Here is a 9,370-nt window from a genome sequence, read left to right on the forward strand (position 1 = left end):
CCTGGAACTCACTTTGTAGACCAGGCTGGCCTCAAACTCAGAAATCCGCCTGCCTCTGCCTCCCGAGTGCTGGGATTATAGGCGTGTGCCACCACGCCCGGCGAGAATGTTCTTTTTTTTTTAAAGGTTTATTTATTATTATATCTAAATATACTGTAGCAGTCTTCAGAAACACCAGAAGAGGGCGTCAGATCTCACTTTGGATGGTTGTGAGCCACCATGTGGTTGCTAGGATTTGAACTCAGGACCTTTGGAAGAGCAGTCAGAGCTCTTAACCACTGAGCCATCTCTCTAGCCCGGAACTAATTTTTTTTTTTTTTTTTTGGTTTTTCAAGACAGGGTTTCTCTGTGTAGCCCTGGCTGTCCTGGAACTCACTCTGTAGACCAGGCTGGCCTCGAACTCAGAAATTCGCCTGCCCCTTTACCTGCTTCTTACACAGCATTCTTTCCTTCTCCTGAGTTTATTTCTAGAAGTCCAGACTGACTCATTTCAAGCTTCAGAACTTCAGGTCTCAGAGCAACATTTGGCTTTTTCTTCACAGCTTAAGAAAGTTCTTGCTTGAAAACTTTGAAGAGTCTGAGCCTAGCCAAGCTGTCCCTGTCCTGGCTTCTGCTCATACTTGCCAAATGGCTGCTCCAGTTTCCTTCTGCAAGTCCCTGTGAGATCTCTTCAGTCTCTAGACATTTATACTCTGAAAACCTTTCATCGCCAGCCCTGGTTCCTTCCTGAGTTCCATATAGCCCCAAACAGCAGATTATCTCCTCCTCTTCTTCCTTCTCCTCCTCCCCCTCCTCTTCCTTCTCCTCCTCCCCCTCCTCTTCCTTCTCCTCCTCAAAAAAGATTTATTTATCATGCATGAATACAGCACTCTGCCTGCATGTAGGCCTGCATGCCAGAAGAGGGCAGCAGATGTCACTATAGATGGTATGAACCACCATGTGGCTGCTTAGAATTGAACTCAGGACCTCTGGAAGGGCAGTGCTCTTAACCTCTGAGCCATCTCTCCAGCCCCAGATCTTTCTTCTTACCTGGTTCCCCTCTGTACATGGCAACCCTCATCTGTGCAGTTCTGAGCTTAAACATCTTAGTTACTTGGGACCAGGCATGGTGTCCCCACCTTTAATCCGAGGAGGAGAGGCAGAAGAAGCAAGCAGGACTAACTAACCCATAGTCATTTTGAATCTCCATACCTCAAAGCCAGTTTGTTGCCATCTCTTATCTCAATCTGTAAAGTGGAGAGAGAAACCAACATCTCACTGACTCCACTTTCTACTTGCTTCCTGGGCTTAGACCAAGTAGTCTTCTGTCAGATGAGTGCAGTAGCCTCCTCACTAGGCTCCTGGTTCTGTCTTCTCCTTCATTCGAGTTCCCAAAGAGTGTGACCGTCACTTTCCTGATCAAAATTCTCAGAAATCCCTCATAGTGATTCTCCATCTCATTTACACTACAGGTCCTTAAATAAGAAACCCTCGTGTTTCCTTCCTCCTGATAACTATTACAACCAAGGGTCTTCCCAGCCTTATGTGTATCTGCAGCATTCCAGCAATTAACCCATTACTCTTGTAGGTGGGACTCCCCCCGGACTCAGTCCTCACAGGGCTGAGGAAATTAGGCAAGCTGTCACTTACATTACCAGCACTCAGGTTTCAAAACAGGGTCTCCTTTTTTTTTTTTTTTTTTGGTTTTTGAAGACAGGGTTTCTCAGTGTAGCCCTGGCTTTCCTGGAACTCACTCTGTAGACCAGGCTGGCCTCGAACTCAGAAATTCAACCGGCCTCTGCCTCCCAAGTGCTGGGATTAGTGTACGGCACCATCTGGCTTGGCCTGGACCTCTTGATCTTCCTCTCACCTCTACAATGTCAGACATCTGGCACTTTTAATCTAATGCCAAATTCCCAGTGTCTCTAACTCTATAACCTAGATTGTGCCAAATAAATTTTGTGAACACAGGTAACTATAATGTCACCTGGTGTGGTGATGTATTAAGTCATTTAAGGAATTGAGGCGCAAAGAGTGTGCAGTGTTCGGGAGACCGAGGTTTCCGCTGGGGCCTGTTGACCTGTTCTCCCTTTCCCTGCAGGTTGCCAGCCAGATGCCAACGCCGTCGGCCGACCCGGCGCGCCCCCACGCGTGCCCGGACTGCGGTCGCGCCTTTGCACGCCGCTCCACACTAGCCAAACATGCGCGCACGCACACGGGCGAGCGTCCCTTTGCGTGCACGGAATGCGGCCGGTGCTTCTCGCAGAAGTCGGCGCTGACCAAGCACGGCCGCACGCATACGGGCGAGCGACCCTACCAGTGCCCGGAATGCGACAAGCGCTTCTCCGCCGCTTCGAACCTGCGGCAGCACCGGCGGCGTCACACGGGAGAGAAGCCGTACGCATGCGCACACTGCGGGCGGCGCTTTGCGCAGAGCTCCAATTACGCGCAGCATCTGCGCGTGCACACGGGCGAGAAGCCTTACGCGTGCCCGGACTGCGGACGAGCCTTCGGCGGAAGTTCGTGCCTGGCGCGCCACCGACGCACGCACACGGGCGAGCGCCCGTACGCATGCGCCGACTGCGGCACGCGCTTCGCTCAGAGCTCGGCGCTGGCCAAGCACCGGCGCGTGCACACGGGCGAGAAGCCGCACCGCTGCGCCGTGTGCGGCCGGCGCTTCGGCCACCGTTCCAACCTGGCGGAGCATGCGCGCACGCATACGGGCGAGCGGCCCTACCCGTGCACGGAGTGCGGCCGGCGCTTCCGCCTCAGCTCACACTTCATCCGCCACCGTCGCGCGCACATGCGTCGCCGCCTCTACATCTGCGCGGGCTGCGGCCGAGACTTCAAGCTACCCGCCAGTGCCACAGCCGCCACGCCCACCGAGCGCTGCCCGGAGTGCGAGGGCAGCTGAGCCACGGCGGGGCAGCGAGGGGCACTTGGGACTGGCACCTGAATTGTTCCTTCCATGCCTGCACCTGGGTCGGGGTGCTCTGGGACTGGGAGATAGGGAATGCCATACCGGGGTCCCTAGAACCATGCCTCGTCCCCGACTACATTCCCTTGGCCCTTCTGAGTGAATAAAGTATTCTATCCTCACCTCACGATGCCTGTAAGTGAGGTGGGTGGGAAGGGGAACATTAGGTACGGAACCAAATGGGGCAATAAAATAGCCTGGGATTGGGAGACACACCAGGCTGGCTATGCCTCAGTCTCAGTTCTAAAAAGAGCCACAAGCAAGACATGTGCTTGGCTAGATGGTTGTTTTGCAGTCTTTGAGGGTCGGCATGGCAAAGGTGAGAAATGGGGCCCTGTACATAGATTTAAGTACTTATGTAAATATATTAGCGCCCCTCCCCATTTAATTAACCCTAAGCGGACTCACTATATACACCTGGCTTGAACTGGGGATCCTCTGAATCCTGAGGTTACAAACATGCACCACCGTAGCTAGCTCCAAACCTCATTTTATCTCCACTTTTGCAGACAGCTAGTGAACGGTACAGCAGGAACTGTGCCATTTGTCAAGGAAACTGATGACCACAGGATTAAAACCAAAACCCTTGCAGAGGATCAGGGCTTCATCCCAAGCACCCACATGGCTTAACAGCCATCCATAACTCCCAATTCTAGGGGACCCAAAGCCCTGACGTCTGACATGGTACACAGACACACACTGGCAAAACATACACATAAAAAATAGTTTTGGTTTGTAGCCCAAGCTGTCCTTAAAACCTAATTTGGGGGGGGGGGGGGGCATTTTTTGAAACAGGGTTTGTCTGTATATATATCCCTGGCTGTCCTGGAACTCACTCTGTAGACTAGGCTAGCCTTGAACTTTGAAATCCACCTGCCTCTGCCTCCCAAGTTCTGGGAAGAAAGGCGTGTGCCACCACTGTCAGGCTGTCCACAAACTTATGTCCTTTTGTCTCAGTCTCCTTAATGCTGAGGTTATAGGTGTGCAATCAACACCGTGCCCCAAAGTGATTTAAATATCATTAGGGGATGGGATGGGGGACGGTGAGCCAAGGCATGTGTGGAGGTCACGGGGCAACTTGCAGGAATTGGTTTTCTCCCTCTGCCATGTGAATCTCTGGGATAGTTTGGGTCACTGGTCATTGGCCTTGATGAGCCATCTCGTAAGCCTGAAAGTACTATTTGTGTTTTTCAAGTGCGTACATTTGTGCATACTTGAATGCAGGTGCTAGTCAAACCAGGAAGATGGAGTGAGATTTGGACCTAGTGTTAAGACATCTGTAAGCTGCCTGATGAGGGCATTGGCAACAAGACTTTTCAGTCCTCTGCAAGAGCCTCAAGTGCTAAGTATAGTAGTGCATGCCTTTAATCTGAGCACTTGGGAGGCACAGGCAGATGGATCTCTGTGAGTCCAAGGCCAGCCTGGTCTACACAGCAAGTTCCAGGTCAGCCAACAACACATAGGGACCTTATCTCAACAAACAGACAAAGAAAGAAAAGAAAAGAGGCAGCAAGTACACATACCTGTTGGGCACTCTCTAGTTCCAGAAGTCATGTTTTCAGATTTGTCTAGGTGAAGGAAAAGGAGCTGGAGCTCCGGAGACAAGGCAGGGCACAGAAGTGACTGTTACCATATTCAGAGTGGGGTGGAAATGTGAAACTCAGCCTTTTAAAAAAAGATTTAGTGTATGAGTGCTCTGTCTACATTTATACCTGTGTGCCAGGAGAGGGCATCAGATCCCACTACAGATGGGTGTGAGCCACCATATGGGTGCTGGGATTTGAACACAGGATCTCAGGGCGTGGCTAATGCTCTCACCGACTGAGCCACCTCTCCAGCCTCAAACTAAGCCATTTTTAATCGGATAAATTCTTTTACCTGGGAAGGCATGAAGGGTCATCAGAGGAGGCAGACAATCAACTCGTCACTACCACTGGTTTCTCTGCAGGACCTCGCTTTTTGGGAGGCAGTCTTAGGTGTTGTTGGGAAATAATGTGCCCACACACCACATAAACTGTGCATTCAACACCATCTGGCTGTAAAGGAGGATAAGAAATTGGCCCTGGCCAGGGAAGAGAGGGGGGTGGTCTTTACTTGTAGAAAGGGGCCAAGGAAAGGAAGCTGTATTCTGTACTCTAAGACTTGTATCCCATACTTACTTCCTACTCTCTTCTGCAAGTTTTAAGTTGAAAACAGCAGCTATTAGTTACACTGGACAGAGCCCTGCTTCTCTGCAGGATTTGAGATATTCTGTCTAGCTACTGAAGAAAAATCGAGATGTTGTTGCCTTAAGTCATTTTATTGAGAGAGAAAACACTTGGGCCGAGACTTAATAAGGCCAGATTAGCACCACGTTTCTATGTGGAAGCCTGGTCTCTCAGCTCCGAGGCAGGGTCTCCAGCCCCCTCAGCCTGGTTTTCAGAGATGGTCCCACGGGGCAAGTCAGTGTACTTGCAGGCAGAACCTCGGGACAGGTGGACTGGGTAACGTTGGCGGTTGGTGTCCATTTTGGAGATTACTGCTTGAGGTAAATCCACATGGCAGCGGGCTGCTAATGCTACCAGGTAGATGAGGACATCGCTAAGCTCCTCCTGAAGGGCTGCTCTCTCCTTTGGTGGCCATGCTTGAGGACCAGGCTCTGCATCAGACTTCCACTGGCTGGAAAGAGAACAGGACAGACACACAAGCCTGCTAGTTTAGTGGGCCTGTCTATAGTTTCAAACCACCACAGCTCAGAAAATCCCTCCAAGAACAATGTACTCGCCCAGGCCCTGAGTAGAGCCAGGTGGGAAAGTAGAGCCAGGTGGGAAAGAGACTTTTTTTTTTCCGAGACAGGGTTTCTCTGTGTAGCCCTGGCTGTCCTGGAACTCACTCTGTAGACCAAGCTGGCCTCGAACTCAGAAATCCACCTGCCTCTGCCTCCCAAGTGCTGGGACTAAAGGCGTGTGCCACCAAGCCCGTCTGGGAAAGAGACTTTAACAGATAACAGCCAGACCCCCATGACTCTACCTAAGCTACGTGAGTAACCAAGAGAACACTTGCTGAGACACTCCGAGGTCCAAGTCTATTTTTCACTGGCCCTAGCTGCTGTCACTCCAAACTGAACCCCAGACCCGAGTCAGTGCGGGCACTCACCTTCCTGTTAGCTCCTCCCTCCCCCCATCCCTCTCCTACAAGCCTGATTATCTCTCCTGTTTGTGGTCACTGTTCCTTCTACTGTGAGTAATCCCCCCACCCCATCCTCCTAGATTTCCCGTTCTTAATACTTAGGTTTCAATTCAGAGGTTGCCATCTCAGAAACTTACTTTCTCATCTTGTGTTATTCTCCCCTTCCAATCCCAAGACAGGCTCTTACATAGCTCAGGTTTCAGAGTCTCTATGTGGCCAAGGATGAACACGTAATCCCCCAGCCTCTGCCTCTCAAGCCCTGGGGTCACATCACACACCACCACATTTGACTTGATTTCCCCTTAATCCTTGTCACAGTTCTAGGTCACTTAAAATTGTGCTATCAGTCTCCTTCCACCAGGAATGGAGGCAGTCTGGTCCAAGGTCCCAGCCTGTTTCCAGATGACCTGGCACACAACCGATGCTAATACATCTGTAAAGAAGTGATGGACCACCCTCAGATGCATCTTGTATGCCCTCTACTCTTCATCCTACAACGACTGCCCATGTTTAGGTCCACACCAGCCTGTTCACTAGCCTGCTCTAATCCATTCTCTCAGGCGTCCAATCTGCCCTGCAAGCCCCGATATCTTTCTGCTTCTCAGGTTAGATGAGGCTTTCTGCCTGAACTCTATCACCTAACTCCAGTCTTATCAACCTGGATTTGCCTCTTGCCCTACCTTCCACAGTTCCGTCTTCTACATCGTGCCTATGATGGGCCAGATACTTAGGGCATACAGAAAACAAAAACAGATACAAAATCCTCCCTCTTTCTTGGGAAAGATAATTCTGAATTCTCCCAGAATTTAACTTGCCCTTTCTCTCCTATTTAAAAATAAAACAAAACAAAACAGATTTATTTATTCTGCAGACATATGTAAGCACACGTTTGCATGTGTACTATGTATATGCAGGAGTCTTTAAGGCTAGAAAAGTGTCAGATCCCCTGAACCTGGAGTTATGGGAGGTTGTGACCTGGCACAGGGGTGCTGGGAACTGACTCAGCTCTTCTGCAAGAGCAGGAAGTGCTCATCAGCACTGAGACATCTCAGCAGCCCCTGCACTGCCTCTGTAAAGGAAGTTCCCTGTCTGGCAGGCCACCTTTTAAAATTCTGTATTTCAGCCTTACACAGAGGTAAAATGCTGGTGACAACTGTTCACCACCCCCGTCCCCATATACCTTCTTTTTTCCTTTGAGACAGGGTCTCTCTGTGTACCCCTGGCTGTCATAAAACTCATGCTGTAGAGCAGGCTGGCCTCAAAGTTACATATCCACCTGCCTGCCTTTTGCATACTGGATTAAAGTCGTGCACCACCACAGCCCTGCTGACAACTGTTCTTCTTAGACCTAGGTCTGCCTCACTGTTTCTACATTTCCCTCTCCCTGGAAACTGTCGCCAGCACCCACCAGGGCTGGGACCCGTCTGTCATCTCTGTATCCCTAGCAGCAGCACAGAATACAGCAGTAAGGAAAATAAAACCAACCACAGTTTTTGAGGCTAAAATACATTGTTTCCCCAACCCCAGACAGCCTCTTCCAGGAAGACTCCATCTACTCACAAGAGTTCTGCCAGCTCGCCCACTTCTCCCACCAAGGCTAGCAGCAGGTTCCGAGGCTGGTGGAACTGCTCCCAGTCCCGCTCAGCTGCAAACTCTGCATGGAGGCGTCGGCTGGAATAAAGTAAAGGGGTGGAGGTTCAAGTCTCAGGGTTAGAGGACAAGACGCAGGTGCCTGGCATACATCTAGAAGGGGCATGGGACTCCTACAGTCAAACGTCTTGGATGTCCTTACGTTACTAACTTTTAACAAGACCTTTTTTTAAAGATTTATTTACCTATTTTACGTTTGTGAGTACACTGTCACTCTTCTTAGATACGCCAGAAGAGGGCATCAGATCCCATTACAGATGGTTGTGAGCCACCATGTATGTGGTTGCTGGGAATTGAACTCATGAACTCAGGACCTCTGGAAGAGCAGTCAGTGCTCTTAACCACTGAGCCATCTCTCCAGCCCTAACAAGCCTTTCTTTGGGGGGGGGGGGGTGTTCAAGACAGGGTTTCTCTGTGTAGCCCTGGCTGTTCTAGAACTCACTCTGTAGACCAGGCTGGCCTCAAACTCAGAAATCCACCTGCTTCTGCCTCCCAAGTGCTGGGACTAAAGGCGTGTGCTACCACTGCCCGGCTAAGACTTTCTTATCATCTGGAAATGAACGTGCCCCTGTACAGATTTTAACCTCAAGCCAAATTAAGCAACACCCTTTATTATTCCATTTTCCTACTGCTACTTCTTCCGGTATTCCACCTTAACGCCCCTATCTCCACACACCTAGGTCTAACTAACTCACAGGATGCAGTTTTGAGACACTGCCCACTGGGGCCTTCCTTGACATTCTGCAAGAAAAAAGAATTCTACACTTCAGCTTCCCCTGTCCAACTACCCATCTCTCCTGGGGTGCAGAGGTACTATCAGACCTCTGTTATCTCTCCAAGGTTGTATTAAAGATTGATACTTAACATGCCCGGGGGCGTCACCCAATTTCCCCGGCCTCAAGTGTGCACTGTGCACATAATGTTTATTTAGCTTGGCTCTCCAGAGGTCAGCCAGGCGGGCCAGGATGGACTCGGACGTGTTGTTCTTGTGGACCACGTGGAGGGACCCTCCACATTACCACAAAAAGGTTAGTTTCTCCATCCGAGGACGGACAAGGACTGCTTACATGTCCTCAAGCGTGGGCTCCGGACTGAATCTGAACGGGCGGGCAGCAGCAGAGTCTTCTTGTCCCACACTACCGCGCTCGCCGTCACCAGCCGTGGACATTCCGCCCACTAGTCCTACCCGCGCGGGAGCGGACCCCGCGCAGCGCTCGGAGCCGCCTCCAGAGTTCCGACCAATCACGGCTTCTCGCTGCGTTCCCGGGGCGGAGCCGGAGGAGGACCCAGTCATATCCGTGAATTTTAGCTACGGCCCGCCCCTTCTCCGGCCTGGACCAATCTGAAGGGAGTTTTTCTCCTTCTGTGCCCTCGAGTTCTTCCGCCCAGGCGAAACTTCTTAAAGGGACACGTACAAATTCAATCTGGGAAAGACATTGGAACAGAAAGCCTAATACGACGGGCGCCAGATGGCGCCAAAGTGAAATGGCAGGCGCGGAGGAGGCGGGTCCACTGAGAGCAAAAACCCTACAAGTGAAGGACCCAGCGTGCGTGGTCATTTCACGTGGACGGCCTTCACACAATTTGAAAGAGATT

At 50.9% G+C, this 9,370-nt stretch overlaps 2 protein-coding genes across 3 annotated transcripts in view; one reads left to right on the forward strand and one right to left on the reverse strand.

Annotated features, from left to right (window-relative positions):
• Znf771 (zinc finger protein 771) overlaps positions 1-3,079 on the forward strand; it is a 10,041-nt gene extending 6,962 nt beyond the window's left edge. For both annotated transcript variants that reach the window (XM_021167585.2, XM_029480058.1), the window contains exon 3: positions 2,081-3,079. In XM_021167585.2, coding sequence (XP_021023244.1) covers positions 2,081-2,893 — 813 coding nt within the window. In that variant the 3' untranslated portion in view covers positions 2,894-3,079. The remainder of the gene's footprint in view (positions 1-2,080) is intronic.
• A 2,155-nt stretch (positions 3,080-5,234) lies between these two features.
• Dctpp1 (dCTP pyrophosphatase 1) lies at positions 5,235-9,007 on the reverse strand. Its single transcript, XM_021168561.2, has 3 exons — positions 8,842-9,007; positions 7,685-7,795; positions 5,235-5,614 (listed from the first exon to the last, which is right to left on the reverse strand). The coding sequence occupies exons 1-3, from the start codon at positions 8,940-8,942 to the stop codon at positions 5,314-5,316; spliced, it is 513 nt and encodes a 170-aa protein (XP_021024220.1). The 5' UTR covers positions 8,943-9,007; the 3' UTR covers positions 5,235-5,313.
• Positions 9,008-9,370: the final 363 nt, after the last annotated feature.

This window comes from Mus caroli, chromosome 7 (genome assembly GCF_900094665.2).
Source record: "Mus caroli chromosome 7, CAROLI_EIJ_v1.1, whole genome shotgun sequence".
Classification (NCBI taxonomy): Eukaryota; Metazoa; Chordata; class Mammalia; order Rodentia; family Muridae; genus Mus; species Mus caroli.

Excerpts from the sequence above, each read along its gene's own strand:
- Dctpp1 (XM_021168561.2), bottom strand. The coding sequence starts at position 8,942 with ATGTCCACGGCTGGTGACGGCGAGCGCGGTAGTGTGGGACAAGAAGAC. Across the intron at positions 7,796-8,841 it reads GAGCCCACGCTTGAGGACAT|CCGACGCCTCCATGCAGAGT; the intron begins GTAAGCAGTCCT and ends ACTTTATTCCAG. Across the intron at positions 5,615-7,684 it reads GGCGAGCTGGCAGAACTCTT|CCAGTGGAAGTCTGATGCAG; the intron begins GTGAGTAGATGG and ends TTCTCTTTCCAG.